Source organism: Zophobas morio, unplaced genomic scaffold (assembly GCF_036711695.1).
Source record: "Zophobas morio isolate AGI-343-1 ecotype UQ-CSIRO unplaced genomic scaffold, CSIRO_AGI_Zmor_V1 ptg000030l, whole genome shotgun sequence".
NCBI classification, from domain to species: Eukaryota; Metazoa; Arthropoda; class Insecta; order Coleoptera; family Tenebrionidae; genus Zophobas; species Zophobas morio.
Window position 1 is genome coordinate 4,499,894 of NW_026972135.1, and position 25,849 is coordinate 4,525,742.

The 25,849-nt window shown below is 33.3% G+C and overlaps 3 protein-coding genes and 1 pseudogene across 3 annotated transcripts; all 4 read left to right on the forward strand.

Annotated features, from left to right (window-relative positions):
* Positions 1-220: 220 nt before the first annotated feature.
* On the forward strand, positions 221-1,470 carry LOC135138215 (acyl-CoA Delta-9 desaturase-like). The gene is made up of 4 exons (XM_064068139.1): positions 221-436; positions 485-821; positions 874-1,059; positions 1,108-1,470. The coding sequence occupies exons 1-4, from the start codon at positions 301-303 to the stop codon at positions 1,343-1,345; spliced, it is 897 nt and encodes a 298-aa protein (XP_063924209.1). The 5' UTR covers positions 221-300; the 3' UTR covers positions 1,346-1,470.
* A 2,895-nt stretch (positions 1,471-4,365) lies between these two features.
* Positions 4,366-5,764, forward strand: LOC135139107 (acyl-CoA Delta-9 desaturase-like). The gene is made up of 4 exons (XM_064069209.1): positions 4,366-4,559; positions 4,607-4,943; positions 4,998-5,183; positions 5,233-5,764. The coding sequence occupies exons 1-4, from the start codon at positions 4,424-4,426 to the stop codon at positions 5,477-5,479; spliced, it is 906 nt and encodes a 301-aa protein (XP_063925279.1). The 5' UTR covers positions 4,366-4,423; the 3' UTR covers positions 5,480-5,764.
* Positions 5,765-12,409: 6,645 nt separating this feature from the next.
* LOC135139109 (acyl-CoA Delta-9 desaturase-like) lies at positions 12,410-13,543 on the forward strand. Its single transcript, XM_064069210.1, has 3 exons — positions 12,410-12,585; positions 12,638-13,160; positions 13,212-13,543. The coding sequence occupies exons 1-3, from the start codon at positions 12,450-12,452 to the stop codon at positions 13,456-13,458; spliced, it is 906 nt and encodes a 301-aa protein (XP_063925280.1). The 5' UTR covers positions 12,410-12,449; the 3' UTR covers positions 13,459-13,543.
* A 10,426-nt stretch (positions 13,544-23,969) lies between these two features.
* LOC135139108 (acyl-CoA Delta-9 desaturase-like) lies at positions 23,970-25,061 on the forward strand (annotated as a pseudogene).
* Positions 25,062-25,849: the final 788 nt, after the last annotated feature.

Below are 25,849 nucleotides of genomic sequence, written 5' to 3' on the forward strand. Positions count from 1 at the left end.
TTTGTTAAAATTTTGCTCCCTTGTGGAGATTTTTAGATATTGGGCTATTTAGACGGAGCTATTTCGTCATGAAGCTATTTTGTCGGGAGCTATTTTGTCAGATGCATGGAATTATTACCTCCTTGATTTTCAAATAGGTGTCCTCTAGACGTACCCTACTAATTGAATATTGCATATGCAACAAAAATTTAAACACATTGTTACGCATTCTTAATTCTGTCAACTTATACGGATATACGAACAAATTTTTCGTTTGTAGACGCAGTTGTGATCAAGTGGCGAAAAGTGTTTATCAAAAAAATGAGCTCCACGGCCAGCTATAAACCCCAAATAGTATGGCCCAATGTTATAGTGATGCTTTTATATCACTATTTTAGCGTACTAGGACTGTACTACATGTTAACTATGACTCAAAAATGGCAAACTACGTTGTTCTGTAAGCACCAAGCCCCAAAAACTCACAACTTGTAATAACTTCCTTTAGGTATAATACTGATGCGTGCAGGAAATTTAGGTATCACTGCAGGGAGTCACAGGTTATGGTGCCACAAAGCCTACAAAGCGAAACTGCCCCTCAGAATCATTTTATGCGTTTTACAAACTTTATCTTTCCAAAACAGCATCTACGAGTGGTGTCGGGACCACCGAGTCCACCACAAATTCACAGACACCGACGCCGACCCCCACAACATCAACAGGGGCTTTTTCTTCGCCCATATGGGCTGGCTGATGGTGCGAAAACACCCGGATGTCATGAAACTAGGCAAAACCGTGAGTTTGAGCGACCTTGAAGCCGACCCGGTCGTGCGATTCCAAAAAAAGTAACCCAAACTAGGATGACGAAGTCCCAGAAGTACAAAGTTGCATTTGTAGGTTCTACGTGATTCTGGCACCGGTTACGTGCTTTGTGTTGCCAACGGTGTTACCTTGGTACCTTTGGAACGAGAATTGGTACTTTGCGTTTTGCTCAGCTGGCATGTTTCGGTACATTTCTTCCTTGCATTCTACTTGGCTGGTTAACAGTGCGGCCCATACTTGGGGTTCTAAGCCCTACAACAGGTACCACTAGGAGATCGTAGTGTCTTGGTGGTTATTTGGGTTTTTTAGGTCTATTAAAGCTTCAGAAAACAAAGTGGTGTCGGCGTTGACTTGGGGCGAAGGTTGGCATAACTACCATCACGTGTTCCCGTGGGACTACAAGGCAGCAGAATTGGGCACGGGTGATAACTGGTCTGCGACTTTTATTGAAGTGATGGCCAAGATTGGGTGGGCCTATGATTTAAGGACTGCCTCGCCGACTATGATCAAGGAAAAAAGAGACAAAACTAGCACTGGTTTTGAGTAAGGGTAACTAAAGTTACTTGCCAACACTTAATTGATTCACCTAATAATGAATATTGTAACACTTATACTTTATCTTATTAAAAATGGTAATTTTTTAAGCATCCTGAATACAAACATTTTCATAAATTATTATTTTTTCCCTCTCTTGGAACAGACGTAGAAAAAAAGCATTGCCATTTTAAAAAATTGGTCCAAAAAGTTTAGACAGTACTTCCCTCGCTGTCGGAAACTTGACGACTGCATGGCTATTGTGTTTTTTCTCATTACATTTTTGTAGTGGGAATTAAAAAAAAATTGCGATGACGTCATCAACATTTTTGCAAGGACACGTATATCAGTTGGGATAGATGTAGTGTAATACTAAGAATAAAATTATTGTATTCCCAAATTTTCGGGAAAATGAATTGGGTCGTTTTGAATATTGATTTTTTATAATCAATAAAATAACGAAACAATTTACTCACGTATACGGCAACTGAAAATCGTTTATGTATAAACATTCTTAATTTAAGATGACAAGCGTAACAGCATACGTGAGAGTCAAACAGAGAAACTGTAAACAAAACGACCATCGGTTTTATTGCTTCGACTTCCGCTTATTATATAAAACATTGGGTTTTATTTTAATTCTTGACGGTGAAATTCACAATTGGTTGATTATAAACATGTCTATTTCACATTCGCGGAACCAAGTGAGCGCATAAAACAAATGCAGGTCTGTAATGTTAAAGTCGATGTAAATAAGCGTGCTACCCTTATGTTTCAACCGAGTTTTTCCTTTAACAAATTTTGTGTCTACCAAATTGTGTTGGTTGGGGTGTAATACTAATAATAAGTGTTGCCTTTAATTTAATCAATAAAATAAATTGACTTCATTAATTTTTTTGAACCACCTCTTAAGAAAATCTAAAAAATATGAATGGAATGATAAATCACAAGTACAAACTCATCATATTTTTTGCATTTTAGATAGGATTTATTCAGCAAAATTTAAGGGTGACGTCATCAATTTTTTTAGGAGGGATGAACAAATGCATTTTGAACAAAAGTTTACCATGCTTATAATAACTTTAAAATATTCCCAAGATTTCAAAGCATTCGGTTTTGTAATTCCTGATTAAATCGATAAAATAAATTCACGCCTTCATTAATTTTTTTGAGTCACCCTGCATATGCAAATCCAAAAATATGAATGGAATGATAAATCACAAGTACAGACTCATCATATTTTGTACATTTTAGATACGATTTATTCGGCAAACTTTTGAGCTGACGTCATCAGTTTTTTGTAGAAGATAACCAAATATATTTTGACTAAAAATTTATTATGCTCTTTATAACCTTAAAACATCTGCAAGATTTCAAAGCATTCGGTTTTGTAGTTCCTGATTAAATCAATAAATTTACGCATTCATTAATTTTTTTGAGTCACCCTGTATATGCAAATCGAAAAAATTTGAATGGAATGATAAATCACAAGAAGAGACTCACCATATTTTGTACATTTTAGATAGGATTTATTCAGCAAAATTTTGTGGTGACGTCATAAATTTTTTAGGGGGGACGACCAAATACGTTTTGATCAAAAATTTACCATGCTTATGATAATTTTAAAATATCTTCAAGATTTCGAAGCATTCGGTTTTGTAGTTCCTGAGTAAATCAGTAAAATAAATTTACGCTTTCATTTATTTTCTTGAATCACCCTGTATATGCAAATCCAAAAAATATGAATGGAGTGATAGATCTCAAGTACAGACTGATCATATTTTGTACATTTTATATATGATCTATTCGGCAAACTTTCGAGCTGACGTCATCAAGTTTTTGGAGGGGATAAGCAAATATATTTTGACTAAACATTTATTATGCTCTTTATGACCTTAAAACATCTGCAAGATTTCAGAGCATTCGGTTTTGTAGTTCCTGATTAAATCAATAAAATATATTTACGCATTCATTAATTTTTTTGAGTCAGCCTGTATATGCAAATCCAAAAAATATGAATGGAGTGATAGATCACAAGTACAGACTCATCATATTTTGTACATTTTAGATATGATTTATTCCACAAACTTTTGAGCTGACGTCATCAAGTTTTTGGAGGGGATAAGCAAATATTTTTTTACTAAAGATTTATGATGCTCTTTATAGCCTTAAAACATCTGCAACATTTCAAAACATTCTGATTAGCAGATTAAAAATTAAATTTCAAAATGTTGTTTTATAATTTTGATTTTTTTTCCAAAAATCTGGACGTTTCGGGTGAAAAGTCGATTCAGAGTTGTAAACTACATGTGTAGGACTATGTTATTTTATACAATTGAAAACCCATTTACTATGTACAATTTTGAAGTGACGTCATCGCATTAGTGGTGGGGATGATTAGACAAATTTTGGTTAGCGTTTTACCATCTACATGATATTCTTAATATAAGTACAAAATTTCACAACAATCGGTCGAGTACTTTCGGAGATTATCTGTCTAATAAAAATCCGGGACGGCAGACGGACAGACGGACGGACAGACGGACAGACGGACAGACGGACAGACGGACAGACGGACAGACAGACGGAAATGGGAGACCTATTTCTTCGTCTTCTAGGGGTCATGAAAGATCGAGAAAACGTAAAAGTAGAGAGTCGGCCGACGGACTCGATTACAATACTTCCTTTGCTTACGCTCGGGAAGTAAATATTGGTCGAAAGTTATTTCAACAGAACTTCCCTCGGCCTAGAGTACAGGTCCACTTTTTAATTTTTCAATGATAACCCTTATATAATATATAATATAAATACAAAACGACGGACAGACAAACAGACAGACGAATAGATAAACGGGGTCATGAAAGGTCGAGAAAATGCAAAATTCGTCGCAGTCACACTGCCAAAAAAATAAATGTGTGCCCTTAGAATTCAAAACTTGGGCAATGCACATTTAAAATTGAAAAAATGGAAATGAGTTGTCGAAAACCATAAACCTTATCAACAGATATGACTGTGTTGTATTCCACATACACAGTTTCTTACTTCGTATTTGCTATCGTTGGTAAGTGTGGACAAGTGTTTAGTACTAAAAATGAGCTCTACAAGCAGCTATAAATTGAAGATAGTATGGCCCAACGTCCTAGTACTATTCTTGTATCATTATTTTGCCATACTAGGAATATACTACATTTTTAGTCTGCAGATAAAGTTGGGAACCGTTTTGTTTAGTAAGCATCAAACCCCGAAATCTGGCACATTTAATAACTTTGTTCAGTGTTTCTATTGGGACGGGTTGCTGGTTTAGGTATCACAATGGGTGCCCACAGGCTATGGTGTCATAAGGCCTACAAAGCGAAACTCCCGCTCAGGATCATCCTATGTTTTCTGCAAACCGTAACTTTCCAAAATTGCATCTACGAGTGGTGTCGGGACCACCGAGTCCACCACAAATTCACGGACACCGACGCCGACCCCCACAACATCAACCGAGGCTTCTTTTTCTCCCACATGGGCTGGCTGATGGTGCGAAAACACCCAGATGTGACCAAACTGGGCAAAACCGTGAATATGAGCGACCTTGAAGCCGACCCGGTTGTACGATTCCAGAAAAAGTAACCCAGTCAAGGGTAATGAAGCCTCTGAACTACAACGTTGGCATTTTGCAGGTTCTATGTGGTTTTGGCACCAGTGTTCTCCTTTGTGGTGCCCACGATGGTACCATGGTATTTCTGGAATGAGGATTTGTACGTGTCGTTTTGCACAGCGGCCATGTTTCGTTATGTCGTTAGTTTGCACTTTACTTGGTTAGTTAACAGTGCAGCCCATATTTGGGGTACTAAACCATACAACAGGTACTAATGGAACATTGTAAAATATTAGTGGTTATTTGGATTTCTTTAGGTCTATTAAAGCTACAGAAAACAAAGTAGTGTCGTCGTTGACTTGGGGCGAAGGCTGGCATAACTACCATCATGTGTTCCCATGGGACTATAAAGCGGCGGAACTGGGTACGGGTGATAACTTCTCTGCAACTTGTATTGAAATGATGGCTAAAATTGGGTGGGCTTATGATTTAAGAACTGCCTCCCCTAAAATGATACAGGAAAGAAGAGACACTAGTGATACTGGTTCAGAGACCTCATACTAGTTGTGAAGCTAATTATCTTATTTATGTTATACTTTCTCTTTTTGTCTGTTAGGATAAAAAAGGTAAATTAATGGTTATTCACCGTTGAAGAATCCTGTAAACAGGATTCTAACTGCACTTTTTTGGAAAATCGAGATTTTCAAAAAATTATGTTCTATCTTGAAACTTTAACCTTATTGGTTGTAGATAGAACTTTGAACTTTTACATAAAATAGATTGCACGAAACTATTGATTTTAAAATAAACTAAATTGAAAGATACATAATAATTTAATACATGCTAACACTGATATTTTATTATTGTCCTTACGTTTTTGTAAAATTATAAATGGTTTTATAAATTATTATTGTCGAATATTATATAATTATAAAAGTTCTACTGTACTAATAAAATTATTAATGCTATGAATAAAGGTCATTAAAGACACTCTGTGTATACAAATTTTAGAAATATGGTATTTGTCATCAATCAAAATGAACAAAACTGTGTGTTTTCTACTCGGCTTGTACTTTCAGGTGTGCTTCAAGGTTCTACACTCGGACCACTATTATTCTCAATTTATGTCAACGATCTTATGAAATTTTCCTTGGAATGTAGCCCTTTCGCTAATGATTATAAAATCTTCAGAATCATTTGTTTAAATGCATTCATCGACGTCACACCTTTTAATACATAATTTGGTTACAAGGTTGTGTATGACTCATTTTTGTAAAATAAATTATTATCTAGTGAGTATTTTGGTAGTTATATAAACAATTAAATTAAAATAATAAATACATTATAATCAAATTAAATTATAAATTATACATAAAAATTTGTCGTACTGCAATGATTATATTTTTTGGTGCCAAGTCTTAAAAAAAAATTAAAAATTTTGTCGAAAAAAAAAATTTTGAGTAGGCCACCCTTATTACTCAGGGGTATAAAAAATAGTTTACGACTTATTCTCCGATCTACCGAATATACACAAAAAATTTCATAAAAATCGGTAAAGGCGTTTCGGAGGAGTTTGGTTACTAACACTGTGACACGAGAATTCTATATCTTAGAAGTATATATTTATTTAAACGTTTTCATAAATATTTTTTTAAATTTCTAGTCAATACAAACTCGACTTTAAAAACGTATTTGCATACAATACACGATTTGTCAATGTCAAATTACATTTAAAACAATAACATCTACTAATCTAAAAAATTGGTCGAAAGTTATTTCGACAGGACTTCCCTCGCCCCTGAAGTGCGGTGCCACAAATCCCGCTTCTTTCAAAAATTAAAAAAAGGTTTGACATTCTTCAAAAAAGACATTTTTTGAGGCCCCCGAGAAGGTTTCAAACTGTAAAAAAAAACAGTTGGAACCCCCGAGAAGGTTCCACAATCTTAAAAAAATACATTTGGGGCACTGAGAAGATTGCATATTAAAAAAAAGACAGTTGGCACCCCTGAGAAGGTTTCGCCTTCTTTAAAAAAGGATAGTTGGGACGCCCGAGAAGGTTTCACATTCTAAAAAAAAATACATTTGGGGCCCCTGAGAAGGTTTTACATTCTTAAAAAAAAAAGTTGGGGGGCCCTAGCAGCTTTCATCTTCTTAAAAAAAAGTCAGTTGGGATCTCCGAGAAGGTTTCATATTCTTAAAAAAACAGTTGGGGCCCCCGAGGAGGTCCACTTTCTTTAAAAACAAAAAGGCAGTTAGGGCTTCCAACAATTTTTCACCTTCTAAAAAAAATAGTTGGGGCCATCGAGAAAGTTTCACCTTCTTAAAAAAAACGGTTGAAGCCTCCGAGAAAGTTTTGCATTGTTAAAAGACAGTTGGGACCCCCGACAAGGTTTCGTCTTCTTTAAAAAAGAACAGTTGGGACCCCCGATAAGGTTTCACATTCTAAAAAAGATATATTTGTGGCCCCTGAGAAGGCTTTAAATTCTTAAAAAAAAGAGTTGGAGGCCCTAGTAGGTTTCACCTTCTTAGAAAAAAAGTCCGATGGAACCCCCGAGAAGATTTCACATTCTTAAAAAAAACAGTTGGGGCCCTCGAGGAAGTTTTGCGTTGTTAAAAAAAGCAGTTGCGACCCCTGACAAGGTTTCGTCTTCTTTAAAAAAGAACAGTTGGAACCCACGAGAAGGTTTCACATTCTAAATAAAATACATTTGGGGACCCTGAGAAGGTTTTACATTCTTAAAAAAAAGAGTTGGGGGCCCTAGTAGGTTTTACCTTCTTAGAAAAAAATCAGATGGGACCGCCGAGAAAATTTAACATTCTTAAAAAAAACAGTTGGGGCCCTTGAGGAAGTTTTGCGTTGTTAAAAAAAGCAGTTGGGACCCCCGACAAGGTTTCGTCTTCTTTAAAAAAGAACAGTTGGAACCCACGAGAAGGTTTCACATTCTAAAAAAAAAACATTTGGGGCCCCTGAGAAGGTTTTACATTCTTAAAAAAAAAAAGAGTTGGGGGCCCTAGTAGGTTTTACCTTCTTAGAAAAAAATCAGATGGGACCGCCGAGAAAATTTAACATTCTTAAAAAAAAAACAGTTGGGGCCCTTGAGGAAGTTTTGCGTTGTTAAAAAAAGCAGTTGGGACCCCCGACAAGGTTTCGTTTTCTTTAAAAAGGAACAGTTGGGACCACCGAGAAGGTTTCACATTCTAAAAAAAAATACAGTTAGGGCCCCCGAGAAGGTCCACCTTCTTAAAACAAAAAGGCAGTTGGGGCCTCCAAGAATATTTCACCTTCTAAAAAAAATAGTTGGGGACCTCGAAAAAATTTCACCTTCTTAAAAAAACGGTTGAAGCGTCCGAGAAAGTTTTGCATTGTTAAAAAAGACAGTTGGGACCCCCGACAAGGTTTCGTCTTCTTTAAAAAAGAACAGTTGGGACCCCCGAGAAGGTTTCGCATTCTAAAAAAAATACATTTGTGGCCCCTGAGAAGGTTTTAAATTCTTAAAAAAAAGAGTTGGGGGCCCTAGTAGGTTTCACTTTCTTAGAAAAAAAGTCCGATGGGACCCCCGAGAAGATTTCACATTCTTAAAAAAAAACAGTTGGGGCCCTCGAGGAAGTTTTGCGTTGTTAAAAAAAACAGTTGGGACCCCCGACAAGGTTTCGTCTTCTTTAAAAAAGAACAGTTGGGACCCCCGAGAAGGTTTCACGTTAAAAAAAAAAATACATTTTGGGGTCCCTGAGAAGATTTTAAATTCTTAAAAAAAAGAGTTGGGGGCACTAGTAGGTTTCACTTTCTTAGAAAAAAAGTCCGATGGGACCCCCGAGAAGATTTCACATTCTTAAAAAAAAAACAGTTGGGGCCCTCGAGGAGGTTTTGCGTTGTTAAAAAAAGCAGTTGGGACCCCCGACAAGGTTTCGTCTTCTTTAAAAAAGAACAGTTGGAACCCCCGAAAACGTTTCACATTCTAAAAAAAAATACAGTGTTGGGGCCCCCGAGAAGGTCCACTTTCTTAAACCAAAAAGGCAGTTGGGGCCTCCAAGAATATTTCACCTTCTAAAAAAAATAGTTGAGGCCTTCGAAAAAATTTCACCTTCATGAAAAAACGGTTGAAGCGTCCGAGAAAGTTTTGCATTGTTAAAAAAGACAGTTGGGATCCCCGAAAAGGTTTCGTCTTCTTTAAAAAAGAACAGTTGGGACCCCCGAGAAGGTTTCACATTCTAAAAAAAATACATTTGTGGCCCCTGAGAAGGTTTTAAATTCTTAAAAAAAAGAGTTGGGGGCCCTAGTAGGTTTCACCTTCTTAGAAAAAAAGTCCGATGGGACCCCGAGAAGATTTCACATTCTTAAAAAAAAACAGTTGGGGCCCTCGAGGAAGTTTTGCGTTGTTAAAAAAAGCAGTTGGGACCCCCGACAAGGTTTCGTTTTCTTTAAAAAGGAACAGTTGGGACCACCGAGAAGGTTTCACATTCTAAAAAAAAATACAGTTAGGGCCCCCGAGAAGGTCCACTTTCTTAAAACAAAAAGGCAGTTGGGGCCTCCAAGAATATTTCACCTTCTAAAAAAATAGTTGGGGACCTCGAAAAAATTTCACCTTCTTAAAAAAACGGTTGAAGCGTCCGAGAAAGTTTTGCATTGTTAAAAAAGACAGTTGGGACCCCCGACAAGGTTTCGTCTTCTTTAAAAAAGAACAGTTGGGACCCCCGAGAAGGTTTCGCATTCTAAAAAAAATACATTTGTGGCCCCTGAGAAGGTTTTAAATTCTTAAAAAAAAGAGTTGGGGGCCCTAGTAGGTTTCACTTTCTTAGAAAAAAAGTCCGATGGGACCCCCGAGAAGATTTCACATTCTTAAAAAAAAACAGTTGGGGCCCTCGAGGAAGTTTTGCGTTGTTAAAAAAAGCAGTTGGGACCCCCGACAAGGTTTCGTCTTCTTTAAAAAAGAACAGTTGGGACCCCCGAGAAGGTTTCACGTTAAAAAAAAAAAAATACATTTTGGGGTCCCTGAGAAGATTTTAAATTCTTAAAAAAAAGAGTTGGGGGCACTAGTAGGTTTCACTTTCTTAGAAAAAAAGTCCGATGGGACCCCCGAGAAGATTTCACATTCTTAAAAAAAAAACAGTTGGGGCCCTCGAGGAGGTTTTGCGTTGTTAAAAAAAGCAGTTGGGACCCCCGACAAGGTTTCGTCTTCTTTAAAAAAGAACAGTTGGAACCCCCGAAAACGTTTCACATTCTAAAAAAAAAATACAGTGTTGGGGCCCCCGAGAAGGTCCACTTTCTTAAACCAAAAAGGCAGTTGGGGCCTCCAAGAATATTTCACCTTCTAAAAAAAATAGTTGAGGCCTTCGAAAAAATTTCACCTTCATGAAAAAACGGTTGAAGCGTCCGAGAAAGTTTTGCATTGTTAAAAAAGACAGTTGGGATCCCCGACAAGGTTTCGTCTTCTTTAAAAAAGAACAGTTGGGACCCCCGAGAAGGTTTCACATTCTAAAAAAAATACATTTGTGGCCCCTGAGAAGGTTTTAAATTCTTAAAAAAAAGAGTTGGGGGCCCTAGTAGGTTTCACCTTCTTAGAAAAAAAGTCCGATGGGACCCCGAGAATATTTCACATTCTTAAAAAAAAAACAGTTGGGGCCCTCGAGGAGTTTTGCGTTGTTAAAAAAAGCAGTTGGGACCTCCGACAAGGTTTCGTCTTCTTTAAAAAAGAACAGTTGGGATTCCCGAGAAGGTTTCACATTCTAAAAAAAATACAGTTGGGGCCCTCGAGGAAGTTTTGCGTTGTTGAAAAAAGCAGTTGGGACGTCCGACAAGGTTTCGTCTTCTTTAAAATAGAACAGTTGGGATTCCCGAGAAGGTTTCACATTCTAAAAAAAAATACAGTTGGGGCCCCCGAGAAGGTCCACTTTCTTAAAACAAAAAGGCAGTTGGGGCCTCCAAGAATATTTCACCTTCTAAAAAAAATAGTTGGGGCCCTCGAAAAAATTTCACCTTCTTAAAAAAAAAACGGTTGAAACCTCCGGAAAAGTTTTGCATTGTTAAAAAAGACAGTTGGGACCCCCGACAAGGTTTCATCTTCTTTAAAAAAGAACAGTTGAGACCCCCGAGTTTTCACATTGTAAAAGAATACATTTGGGGCCCCTGAGAAGGTTTTACATTCTTAAAAAAAAGAGTTGGGGGCCCTAGTAGGTTTCACCTTCTTAGAAAGAAAATCAGTTGGGACCCCCGAGTAGATTTCACATTCTTAAAAAAAAAAACGTTGGGGCCCTGGAGGAAGTTTTGCGTTGGTAAAAAAAGCAGTTGGGACTCCCGACAAGGTTTCGTCTTCTTTAAAAAAAAACAGTTGAGACCCTCGATAAGATTTCACCGTTACCTTAAAAAACAGTTTTAGGCACCATGAAGGTTTTACCTTCTTATAAAAATATTATCCCACTGTTGAAAATAAACTGGTTTAGGGCAAATAGGGAATTAATATTCTCATTCTTTCAAAAGTCAAAGGAGAGAAGAAGAAAAACTGTACAAAAATAAAACATCTACTAGTATTCACAACTTGAGTTTTCTGTAAATATTTTCAGAATGTAATATCATCATTATTATCACAAGTATTGTTATGAAATTTTAAATGTAACTTGTACATCACTTTCACTACATAACTGCAATTTTTGCATCACGTATTTTAAAAATCAATATTTCAGTTATTTATGGAAATTTTGGAACGGGCTTGTCACCACTGTTTTCAGCTTGCAAAACTTTAGAAATCGTACTACGTCTATTTTTGACTTTGTTTGTTGGGACTGAGATATAGTAAAAATAAAAGTTAGCAACTACTACGACACAAGCTTTTTTACTGTGTATCGTTTCCACAAAAAAAAAATCTACGATATATCTGGCATGAAAAGAATAAGACCCAACCACCCACCCACCCCGTCTCAATTGTAATTAATTTTTGTATTCGTCGTGAGACGACGGGCGGAGCTTAATAAAAAGTTGCAACGTCCATATTTCTGCATGATAAATTACCATGTTTGAAATATCGTACTGTTATAAATTGAGTATTTTGACAAAAAAGTAAAAGGAGACATCGAAGGAAGAATTATATTTTATGAATATCACCACTACATGTGTAGTTTATGAATCCGTGTTGAGTTTTGAGTATAATAACATTTTGCACTTTAATTTTGAAATTACAAATCCGAATACAATCCACTAGGAATATTCTATAACAGTTACACCAAATAAACATATAAATCTTTAAAATGACGTCATCAAATTGCTTGTTTTGATCGGACAGACAGAGGTACTGTAGGGGTCATGAAAGTTCGAGAAAATATATAATGTGGAGTGAAAATTAAACGTAAAAAAAAACACAAAAGTAGAATAAGTATATACAACTGAATTTTCTATTAGCTATTTTGCCTATCTAAGTTTGACAACTATGTTAAAATGACTTTTATATGTGCATAATAAAACACGTCAAATTTGCAAACGAAAGATATAAATTAGCTTTCTTCATGTTTTAGAAATTCAAATTGCGAGTGTTTAGTTCTAAATATGAGTTCCACGTGCAGCTCTAAAATGAATATACTGTGGTACAAACTTATAATGCTCTCCTTTTCTCATTATTTTGCCTTAATAGGAATATATTACGTGCTTAGTCTGAACGTAAATTGGCAAACTTATTTGTTTGGTAAGCATCGATCGACACACGAAATCTGGCAATTTGTAATCACTTCCTTCAGCTTTTCTACTGGCACGTTGTGGAAATTTAGGTGTGACCGCGGGTGCCCATAGACTATGGTGCCATAAAGCCTACAAAGCGAAACTCCCCCTTAGAATCATTCTATGTATTTTCCAAACTGTAGCTTTCCAGCACTGCATCTACGTGTGGTGCCATGACCACCGGGTCCACCACAAATTCACAGACACCAACGCCGACCCCCACAGCATCAAAAGGGGTTTCTTCTTCGCCCATATGGGATGGTTGTTGGTGCACAAACACCCAGACTTCACCAGATTAGGCAAAACCGTGGACATGAGCGACCTTGAGGCCGACCCAGTCGTACGATTCCAAAAAAAGTACTACGCGATTTTGGCACCGGTTTTTTCGTTGGTGGTACCGACTATGATACCATGGTATTTCTGGAATCAGGATTTGTACGTATCGTTTTGCACAGCTGGCATGTTGCGTCTTGTCATTAGTTTTCATTTTACTTGGACGGTTAACAGTGTGGCTCATACTTGGGGTACTAGGCCATACGACAGGTACTACACTAGAATATTGCAGAGTCCTGGTGGTTATTTGGAGCTGTTTAGATCTATTCAAGCATCGGAAAACCAATTGGTATCGTTCCTGACTTGGGGCGAAGGTTGGCATAACTACCATCACGTGTTCCCGTGGGACTATAGAGCAGCAGAACTGGGTACGTTTGATAACTGGTCTACGACTTTTATTGACTCCATGGCTAAAATTGGATGGGCGTATGATTTAAGAACACCCTCATCTAAAATAATACAGGAAAGAAGAACCAAAACTGGTACTGATTTCGAATCGTCACAGTAAGCTACATTTATATAATATTGAATATTGTAAAAGTTAGACCTTTTGGTCAGCTATAGAGTTAATAGCAGCAATTATGGATATTTATTGTAAGAATCAACGTGTTAACAATTGCTTACTTATTAACAACATTGTAATGTAATTACAGAAACTGATAAATGAATTATTCATGGCATACTAACTATATGTACCTTTTCTGTACCAAAATTAATCAAACAACTCTAATAAAAGTTATAGCGACTTTTACTAGACAAAATGAGAAAAGTAGAACTGCTTCATTTGTTTATTTAAACTATTTAAACCATGAAATTATGGTATAATTAATGACACTGAAAAAAAAACTTTTAAAAGCAAAAACTGTGTTAGACTCTGCGCCTCCTCCTCCTCCTCCTATTTAAAATGATTTAATTCGACGTCACATAATGCTGTACTCCAAAAAATAAAATACCTACAGGCCTATTCCTAATATACATTCATAATTTGACAACAATCGGTCCAGTAGTTTTGGAAATTATGTGCCTAATAAAAATCGACTCAGACAGACAAAGGGACGGGCAGACGACAGACAGGCGGAAACGGGAGATCACTTTTTTGGTACTCTAAAGATCATGGAAAATAGGTAATTTAAAAGGGCAAAAAATTGAAAAAACGAAAAATTAATAAAATTCATAACATGAAATATCGAGAGTCTGAAAAATCGAAATATTGAAGAATCGAAAAAAGGAAGAAATGGAAAATGGGAAAATTCAAAATTGAAAACGAGAAATAAAAAAAATGAGATTCCGAAAAATCGAACAATTAAAAATTGAAAAACCAAACCGAGAATTTAAAAATATGAAAAATTAAAAAGAAAATAAAGAAGAAACAGAAAATCGAAAAATGGAAAAATTAAAAATCGATAATCTGAAAAATCGAAAAGATGTAGGAATGAAAAACAGAAAAATACAAAATTTCAAAATTCGAAAAATTGAAAAATTGCGGGAATGAAAAATTAAAAAAATTGAATAAATGAACCTTTCAACAGACGAAAAATTGTTAAAATTCAGAAGATAAAAAATTGAAAATTTGGAAAATCCAAAATTGAACAAGAAATGGAATATTGAAAAATGAAGTAACGAAAAATTAAGAAAAAGGAATGAAAAATTCAAAAGAGGGACACTCAAAAATTTAGAAGAGAACTGAGAATTTGAAAAATCGAAAAAAGAGGAAATGAAAAATCGGAAAATAAAAAAAATTCAAAACATGAAAAAACGAAAGCTTGAAGAAGTGAAAAGTTGAAAAATTCAAAATGACGAAAAATTTAAGAAACGAAAACTTAAAAAATTTATAACATTAAAAATCGAGAATCCGAAAAATCGAAATATTGAAGAATTGAAAAAAGAAGAAATGAAAAATAGTAAAATTCAAGATTAAAAACGAAAAATAAAAAACAATGGAAATTCCCAAAAATCGAAAAATTGAGAAATTTTAAACTGAATACTCGAAAAACTGAAAATTAAATAACCACACTTAGAATTTACAAATGCTTAAAATCCAAAAGAAAAAAAATAAGCAGAAAACTAAAAAACTAGAAACGTGAAACATGGAAAAAGTAAAAAATCGATGATCTGCAAAATCAAAAAGATGAATAAATGAAAAGCAGAGAAAAATATTGAGAAATTAAAAAATTAGAAAATTCAAGATTGAAAACGAACAACAAAAAAAAAGAGGTTCTGAAAAATCGAAAAATTGAAAACTGGAAAACGAAACCGAGAATTTAAAAATATGAATAATTAAAAAGAAAATAAAGAAGAAACACAAAAATTGAAAAATGGAAAAATTAAAAATCGATAATCTGAAAAATCTAAAAGATGAATGAATGAAAACCAGAAAAATACAAAATTTCAAAATCCTAAAATTGAAAAAGTGAGGAAATGAAAAATGAAAAAATTGAAGACATTATTCTTTCAACACACGAACAATTGAACAATTCAAACGACGTAAAATTGAAAAATTGGAACATTGAAAAATGAAAAAGAAAAACCAAAATATTGAAAAATGAAGAAACAAAAAGAAATGAAAAATTCATTTTTTTTGAAAAATTGATTAATGAAGAAACGAAAAATTTGAAAAAGAAAGAATGAAAAATTGAAACAAAAAAATATTGACAAATTAAAAAATTGGAAAATTCAAGATTGAAAACGAACAATAAAAAAATTTGAGGTTCTGCAAAATCGAAAAATTAAAAACCGAGAATTTAAAAATATGAAAAATTAACAAGAAAATAAAAAAGAAACAAAACTGAAAAATCGGTAATCTGAGAAATCGTCAAGATGAAGGAATGAAAAGCAAAAAAAACACAAAAATTGAAAAATTCAGAAGATGAAACATCGAAAATTTAGAAAATCGAAAAATGAAGAAGAAATGCAGAAATAAAAAATTAAAAAAAGAAATGAAAAATTCAAAAGAGGGAGATTGAAAAATTCAGACGAGAACCGAGAATCTGAAAAATCGAAAAAAGAGGAAATGATAAATCGGAAAATAAAAAAAATTCAAAACATGAAAAAACGAAAGCTTGAAGAAGTGAAAAGTTGAAAAATTCAAAATGACGAAAAATTTAAGAAACGAAAACTTAAAAAATTTACAACATTAAAAATCGAGAATCCGAAAAATCCAAATATTGAAGAACTGAAAAAGAAGAAATGAAAAATAGTAAAATTCAAGATTAAAAACGAAAAATAAAAAACAATGGAAATTCCCAAAAATCGAAAAATTGAGAAATTTTAAACTGAACACTCGAAAAACAAGATTGAAAACGAACAATAAAAAAAATTTGAGGTTCTGCAAAATCGAAAAATTAAAAACCGAGAATTTAAAAATATGAAAAATTAACAAGAAAATAAAAAAGAAACAAAATTGAAAAATCGGTAATCTGAGAAATCGTCAAGATGAAGGAATGAAAAACAAAAAAACACAAAAATTGAAAAATTCAGAAGATGAAACATCGAAAATTTAGAAAATCGAAAAATGAAGAAGAAATGATGAAATAAAAAATTAAAAAAAGAAATGAAAAATTCAGAAGAGAACCGAGAATCTGAAAAATCTAAAAAAGAGGAAATGAAAAATCGGAAAATAAAAAAATTCAAAACATGAGAAAACGAAAGCTTGAAGAAACGAAAAGTTGAAAAATTCAAAAGGGCGAAAAATTTATAACATGAAAAATCGAGAATCCGAAAAATCGAAATATTAAAGAATCGAAAAAAGAAGAAATGAAAAATTGAATAATTGCAAAATTCAAAATTAAAAACGAAAAACGAAAAACAGTGGGAATTCCGAAAAATGGAAAAATTGGGAAATTTTAAACTTTTAAAATGAAGAAATGAAAAATTTTAAAAAGAAATGAAAAATTAAAAAAAAAATTTAGAAGAGAACCGAGAATCTGAAAAATCGAGAAATAAAAGAAACGAAAAATCGGAAAATTAAAAAAATTCAAAAGACGAAAAAACGAAAGCTTGAAGAAACGAAAAATTGAAAAATTCAAAAGTGGGAAAATTGAAGTGAAAAATTTATTATAATTAATTTAAAAATGTGACGAGTTGAAATATTGCAGAATGGAAACAAGAAAAAATTGTAAAAAATTAAGAAATTTTAAATTACACACTGGAAAAATTGAAAATTGAAAAACCAAACCGAGAATTTAGAAATTTGAAAAATCGCAAAAAAGAAGAATCAAAAAATGTGAAAAATGGAAAAATTAAAAATCGATAATCAAAAAGAAGAAGTATCGGTAAACTGAAAAATGAAGAAATGAAAAACGCAAAAGAGATCGGTCGAAGGACTCGATTATAATATTACCTTACGTTCGGGAAATAAAAAAAATGAAAATTTCAAAACACGAAAATTTGTAAAATTCAGAAGATAAAAAATCGAAAAATTGATGAAGTGGAAAACTGGAAATTTAAAAGGGCGAAAAATTGAGAATTTGAACAATCGAAATGTTGAGGAAACAAAAAAAAGGGACAATTTTTGGAAAATGAAAATAGAAAACGAGAGAATCTGAAAAATCGAAAAATTCAGAAATTTTAAATTGACGCTAGAATAATTTAAAATTGAAAATCAGACAGAAAAATAAAAAACTTTCAAATCCGAAAAATTGAAAAACTCAAAGGACGAACAACTTGAAAGATGGAAAAATCGAATATTTCGAAAATCGACAAATCAAAAGGAAGGAATGAAAAATCTAAAAAATTAAAAATCGGAAAATTAAAAAAATTCAAAACACGAAAAAATGAAAGCTTGAAGAACCGAAAATTTGAAAAATTAAAAAGACGAAAAATCGAAAAATTGGAAATTTAGAAAGGTGAAAAATTGAAGAAACGAAAAATTGGAAAATTCATAACAAGAAAAATTGAAATATTGAAGAAGCGAAAAAAGGAAGAAATTTAAAATTAAAAAATTGGAAAAATTGAGATTCTGGAAAATCGAAATACATATTGCGAAATTTTACAATGAACATTCGAAAAATTGAAATATGAAAAACTTAAAAGTGAAAAATGGAAATATTAAAAATCGGTAATCTAAAAAATCGACAAAATGAAGAAATGAGGGTCCGTTAACTTGGCACCACCAAGTTAATGAATTTTACTCAAAAGCTAGCACCTCGTTGTTCTAACCTAGCACCAGCTAGCACCACCAATCAAAAAGCTAGCACCACCTAATTATTGAAATAAAAGCCTTTTACTTTCGGGGGGGGGGGGTGGGGGGGGGGCAAGTTAACGCTAGCCCCCCGACATTATTTAATTCTCATGAAAAGTTGGTCCGAGGTAGTTTAGACCTAGCACCAGCTAGCACCACTAGTCTCATAGCTAGCACCACTCTGCGAGTATTAAAAAAAATTAAAAACCAAAAAAAAAGTAGCCCCCACTTTTTTTTCTTTAATGGTAAAAATCAGTAGGTTAATAGTCTAGAGCTAGCACTCGCTGGATCCATTAAAAAAAAGTGTGTTTTTATTCAATAAAGCCATGTAATAAAGGGTTATTTTCGGGGGGGGGCTAAGTTAACACTAGCCCCGCAATATAATTTAAAGACAATGAAAAGCTAGCACCTAATAGTTTAGAGCTAGCACCAACTAGCACCATTAATCTTATAGCTAGCACCATTAAACAAACTAAATAAAATAATTGAAAAACCCTGAAAAAATAACTCGCATCTATAATTCCCAATCGTGGCGGCAAATAAACTATCTTTGAAAATTAATACATTACAATCATCCATTACTTATAAAAAGTCATGTTTTCTGCATTGAACAGAACTTAATATCTACATTATCTACATATTTAATTAAATTATATCACTTGTGTTCAAATCGTTCTTGATTTATTTCAACACACTAAAAATTAGGCCATGATAAATGCGATCATTTAATTTTTTTCCACAGTCATACATTTGACTGACATTACGTAAATAACAAATTTGAAATAACAAGCGAGACTATAAAATTTGAGTCATTTGTAATTTATAAATTCGAGGTTAATGACGAAAACCTTTGTAAACGCTAAATTCCTAAAAATATTTTTAAAATAATTTAAAATCCTAGAAAGTTATCAAAAATTGTGTCTAGAAGTCAAGTATAAATTATGAATTGTTACTATCCGCAGTAATAATCCCTATTTTGGGGCAAGCGTCTATTCTTTAGTTTCGAAATAGACGAAATATAGTGTCTATTGGTTAAAATGCAAATTATTTTCTAACATATCTCATAGTTAATATATATTAACTAACAAATTGTGTGGACCAACATATTGTACAACAATGATGTGGTTCATGTAAAACCAGAAATTTATAAAGAATTATAGATTTAAAAATTCCATATTTATTAGTCTAACCATTAAGTGTACATACTCACACAAATGAACTGACGTCACGTTTACCGGATATTCTTAAACAAATTTTCCACAAAAATCAAAATTATAATTAATGCGGTGTTACTGGATACCGAGGGAGTCGAAACCCAGCTCTTCTGGACCTTTTGTAGGATATGCATTTCTTCACAACGAAAACTTGAAGATGTTTGACATTTATTATGTTGCATGTTGCTTTTTTTATACATTATAGTTTTGTAAAGGAATCACGAATGTTGTTTTTATAAGTGCATTTTTTTTTGTTAAGCTGTACCCAGTATTTTCCTATTTTCTTTCTATCTCTTTTTTAAATCACAAGTATTATTAAAGTGGTAACCTCTATTACATTAGATGAGTAAGTTGGAACTAGTTGTAAATTTGTATTACTTTATAGCTGCCGTAAAACAAATTTAAGTTAAAGTGTGATTATTTTATCTGTTCACAGCTGGATAAGTCTGAATAGGCAACACATTTTACATTTCATAAATAACTTCCTCTTAAATTTCTTGTAGCAGTCAAATTATTTTCAACTTTTGCTAATAACGTTTTTGAATTCCGAAAAAAACCAATATGCTTTTAACTTTGGCAAAATGTTATGGAAATTTTGAGGCTGTCGTTCATCTATATGCCAGGCGATACAATTCCTTCTAACCAAACATTTATTAAACTCGAAAAAAGCTTAAGAGAAGTTGATCAATTTAAGAAAACTAAAGTTAGGCATCTTACAGTAACAATGCCAGAAAATGAAGCTGCCTTGTTTGAAATTATAGAGAAAATCCTCACGTGAGTCAAAAGCAGATCGGAAGACAAATGCAGATTACTCAGAATTCGGTTTTTAACGTTCTGAGGGCAAACTGATTTCATCCATACCACTTCAGCCCTTCCAATTCAAAATGAAGATCATTTGCGCAAAAGGATCGTGTGGTGTCGTACAGATATTAATTTAACACCCGAGATTCTAAATAGACTACGTAGAAATTTTGAACACAGGATAGCGCTGTGTGAAGATAGAAAAGGCGATCAGTTTTAACCATACCACCCTATTATTAAGAAACATATTATTTATTTTCTTTTCTTTATATTCGTCAAAGGATTGAATAAATTACGTTCTATTTTGTTTGAATTTTCCATTATTAGTTGTCCGACATCTTTGTTGTCTTTTATGACATAGTATGATTTTTGTGTTGTTGTTTTGTGCTGTAATTATTAGTTTAAAAAGATTAACAGATTGATCAAAGATGCTCCTGATGTGTATTACATGTTGCCTACATCAAAGTATTCAGGCACAGTATAGATATCTATATTTACTTAAAAGAAAAAAATGGAGTTACAGTTAAGTCGAACTTATTTTTAAATATTTACCTACAATATACGTTTTCTGGAAATTATTTATTTTATTTACTGTCCCATAGTCATAGCAGAAAAGTACCGACAGTATGCAGTGTCTGTAATTAGGGATATCCGACCCGGCATTGAGGGGAGTAGATGTCTGACTACGCTCTGAAAGAAGCGTGTCTTCACAATCCCTTTCTGAAAACTAATACGAACTTTAATGTTAATTAGAACCATCCGTAGTTATCACTACTAGAAAAAAAAGCCGGTTTTTAAATTCACAGCTCGTTGGCTGTACCATTTTCCAATTCCGAATCACTAAACGCGCGGTCCTCACTATCTCATTAATTATATTATTATTATTATTAGTGATTGGAAAAAAATCAAACACTAAGGTTGTACAGTTATTTGAGATATCGAGGAGCACCCGTTTAGTGACTCACCGTGTATATCGGCACGGAGTAGAACTAATGGAAGAATTACAGTTTCCCTGATTAAGAAGAGTCCGTTTTGACGACGACAGTTTGCATTACAAGATTACTACAGAACAATATGATGCTAATTTTACGATCTTATAAGAATATTACCGTCGCAACAACAAAGTTAGAGCTTCTTTATTACAAATTTGTAATAAAATTTGTTATAAAGGAACTATGGTTAAAGTGTTAACTCCAATAAACCACTATCGATACAAAAAACTAAATTAGTTCTTATTAAAATGAATAATGTGTTTGTTAGTAATAAGTAATGAATTTGCATTAACTTGAAAATAAGCTGCTTCTAAAGCGTGTTATTCAAACAAATATTCATTGTATAAGTGTAGTAGGGATCTACAAGGCCCACCAAACTGTTCACAAATGCTATTTTATCCGTATACCTGAAGTATTACTAAGCGCGAAACTAAGGAATAGACGCTTGCCCCAAAATACGGATTATTATTACGGATAGTAAAACTTTATAATTTGTACTTGACTTCTAGACACATTGTCTGTTAAGTTTCTAGGATTTTAAATTATTTTAATAATATTTTTAGGAATTTAGAGTTTACAAAGGTTTTCGTCATTAACCTCGGATTTATAAATTACAAATGACTTCAATTTTATAGTCTCGCTTGTTATTTCAAATTTGTTATTTACGTAATGTCAGTCAAATGTATGACTGTGGAAAAAAATTAAATGATCACATTTATCATGGCCTAATTTTTAGTGTGTTGAAATAAATGAAGAACGATTTGAACGCAAGTGATGTAATTTAATTAAATATGTAGATAATGTAGATATTAAGTTCTGTTCAATGCAGAAAACATGACTTTTTATAAGTAATGGATGATTGTAATGTATTAATTTTCAAAGATAGTTTATTTGCCGCCACGATTGGGAATTATAGATGCGAGTTATTTTTTCAGGGTTTTTCAATTATTTTATTTAGTTTGTTTAATGGTGCTAGCTATAAGATTAATGGTGCTAGTTGGTGCTAGCTCTAAACTATTAGGTGCTAGCTTTTCATTGTCTTTAAATTATATTGCGGGGCTAGTGTTAACTTAGCCCCCCCCCCCGAAAATAACCCTTTATTACATGGCTTTATTGAATAAAAACACACTTTTTTTTAATGGATCCAGCGAGTGCTAGCTCTAGACTATTAACCTACTGATTTTTACCATTAAAGAAAAAAAAGTGGGGGCTACTTTTTTTTTTGGTTTTTAATTTTTTTTTAATACTTGCAGAGTGGTGCTAGCTATGAGACTAGTGGTGCTAGCTGGTGCTAGGTCTAAACTACCTCGGACCAACTTTTCATGAGAATTAAATAATGTCGGGGGGCTAGCGTTAACTTGCCCCCCCCCGAAAGTAAAAGGCTTTTATTTCAATAATTAGGTGGTGCTAGCTTTTTGATTGGTGGTGCTAGCTGGTGCTAGATTAGAACAACGAGGTGCTAGCTTTTGAGTAAAATTCATTAACTTGGTGGTGCCAAGTTAACGGACCCAAGAAATGATAACCTGAAAAATAAAAGATTTCAAAATCCGAAAAACTGAAAAATTGAGGAAACGAAAAATAAAAACACTTAAGAAATGAACAGTTCAAAGGACGAAGCATTGAAAAATTCAGAAAAATCGAAAATTTGGAAAATCGAAAAATAAAAAAAAAGAAATGCAAAATGAGGAAACGAAAAATTGGAGAACACAGAAATGAAAAATTTTAAACAGGAAAACTCAAAAATTCAAAAGAGAACTGGGAATCGGAAAAATCGAAAAATAAAAGAAACGAAAAATTGGAAAACTAAAAAAAATCAAAACACGAAAAAACGAAAGCTTGAAGAAATTCAAAAGACGAAATTGAAAATTTAAAATGGCGAAAAATTTAAGAAATGAAAAATTGAAAAATTCATAACCTGTAAAAACGAGAATCCGAAAAATCGAAAAACGGAAGAAATGAAAAAATGAGAATTTGCAAAATTAAAAAATTGAAGGAATGAAAACTGAAAAATTGAATTTGGTAAACGAAAACCGAGACTAAAAATTTGAAAAATTCAAAAGAAAAAAACGAAGAAACAGAAACTTGTAAAACTGAAAAGGTGAAAAATTAAAAATCGATAATCTGAAAAATGAAGAAATGAAAAGCAAAAAAATAAAAAAAATCAAAATCTGAAAAACTAAAGTTCAAAAGAATCGAAAAATTGTAAAAATGTAAAATCAAAAAGAAGAATCAAATTTTGAAAAAATTTAAAATGAAGAAATAAAAAATTGAAAAAAGAAGAATTAAAAACTCCAAAAGAGAAAAACTGAAAAATTTAGCAGAGAACCGAAAATTTGAAAAATGGAGGAAAGAGGAAAGAAAAATCGAGAAAACAAAAATTCACTTCAAAACATGAATAATCGAGAAATTCATAATAGGAAATATCGAGAATTTGAACTGAAAAATCGGACCAGTTCTAGAACATAATTTAAATATTTTTAGTGTTAACCACCAGAAGTTTTAACTTAGTTGTTATCTAAATTTAAAAACATTGTTTAAAATTACATAACCATATACATATGTAAATAACTAACAAAAGACGTCAATATGTCGAAAATGAGTTTCACAAGATCGTTGTCTCGCTGTGAAACAGTACAAAATTTTATGCATGAATGATGAATTATTACCGTTAGTAAAAATACCATTTCTTTTCAAACAGTTGAGCCCTATGATAACTCTATCAATATAATTTTATGAGCAACAAATGTAAATGAATAGCCTACACCGTTAATTTTATGTGCTTACCCAAACGAATGTATTTTTAGTTCTATTTTCCAGTCGAATTGGTGTTGACCAGTGTTGAGTACTGAAAATGAGCTCCTCATGCAGCTACAAACTACAAATAGTATGGCCCAACGTTATACTAATGTCCTTGTATCATTATTTTGCCGTACTAGGACTATATTACATACTTAGCCTGAATCTAAAATGGCAAACATTTTTGTTTGGTAGGCATCGAAACCCAAAACCCACTACTTGTAACATTTTTTTTCAGTTCTACTACTAGAACAGGTAGGAGTTCTAGGAATTACTACGGGTGTCCACAGGTTATGGAGCCACAAATCCTACAAGGCCCAACTCCCCCTCAGAATCATCTTGTGCCTATTTCAAACTATAGCTTTCCAGAATAGCATCTTCGAGTGGTGTCGTGACCACCGGGCCCACCACAAATTCATAGACACGGACGCCGACCCCCACAACATCAACAAGGGCTTCTTCTTCGCCCATATGGGATGGCTGATGGTACGAAAGCACCCTGACGTCATCAGGCTTGGCAAAACCGTGGACATGAGCGACCTGGAAGCCGACCCCGTCGTACGATTCCAAAAAAAGTAACCCAAACAATCAACTAAATTAACGAAATCAGAACTACATAGTTGATGTTTTGTAGATTCTACGGAATTCTGGCACCAGTTATGTGCTTTTTGGTCCCAACGGTGGTACCTTGGTACCTTTGGAACGAGAATTTGTACGTATCGTTTTGCACAGCTGGGATGTTTCGTTATGTACTTTGTTTGCATTTTATTGGATGGTTAATAGTGTGGCTCATACTTGGGGTACTAAGCCATACGACAGGTACCACAGTGTATTGTAGAGTCTTGGTGGTTATTTGGAGGTCTTTAGGTGTATTAAAGCTACCGAAAACATAGTGGTGGCGTCCCTGACTCGGGGCGAAGGTTGGCATAACTACCATCATGTGTTCCCGTGGGACTACAAAGCAGCAGAGCTGGGAACGGTTGATAATTGGTCTACGGTTTTTATTGAAATCATGGCCAAAATTGGGTGGGCCTATAATTTAAGAACTGTCTCAGCTGGAATGGTACAGGGAAGAAGAGACAAAACTGGTACTGACTTAGACTCGTCACAGTAGTAACCTCAATGTTATATACACAGAACGTCGTACTTAAGAATTTTTAGTTTATCCAGTATCATACATTTTAATAAATGTTATAGGTAATGGTATACTAAAACCTAAAACATAGTAAGGTTATTGTGTATTATATTCTATTGAAATAAAGTACTTGATTTTCACATCGTTCGCCATTATTTTAAGTAGAAATGAACAAGTGTTAAAACTTAAAAACCCATAAAATACAAAAATAATAGACCCATAAAAATCTTAATTTGGTTAAGATTCGAAGTGACGGTCGACGTGCTATTGAAATCAGTTCATCCGCCTGGGAGCTACAGACAGAGAGGACAAAATTATGCAGATCATGTTAATTTCTTCTATTTATAATTTCTTCAATTTTTTATACTTTAAATTCTCGATTCTCTTCTGAATTTTTGAGTTTTCCTCTTTTGAATTTTTCGATTTTTTTTTCTTCAAATTTTCCTTTTCAATTTTTTAGTAATTCATTTCTTCTTTTTTCGCTTTTTTTACTCAATTTTTGATCTTTTCGTCTTTCGAAATTTTCAATTCTTCACTAGATCTGTTTTTCGAGTTTTCAGATTCTCAATGTTTAATACATATTTCAATTATTCATCGTACTCTAACTTTTCCATTTATTTGTTTTTTTTTATTCCCTCGAAATTTTGATTTTTCGTCTTGAATTTTTCAGTATTTCTATACTTCGTTTTGCAATTTTTCTATATTTCGTTTCTCCGTCTTCTCGATTTTTAATTTTACAATTTTTCAAGATTTGAATTTTTCAACATTTTTAATTATTTAAT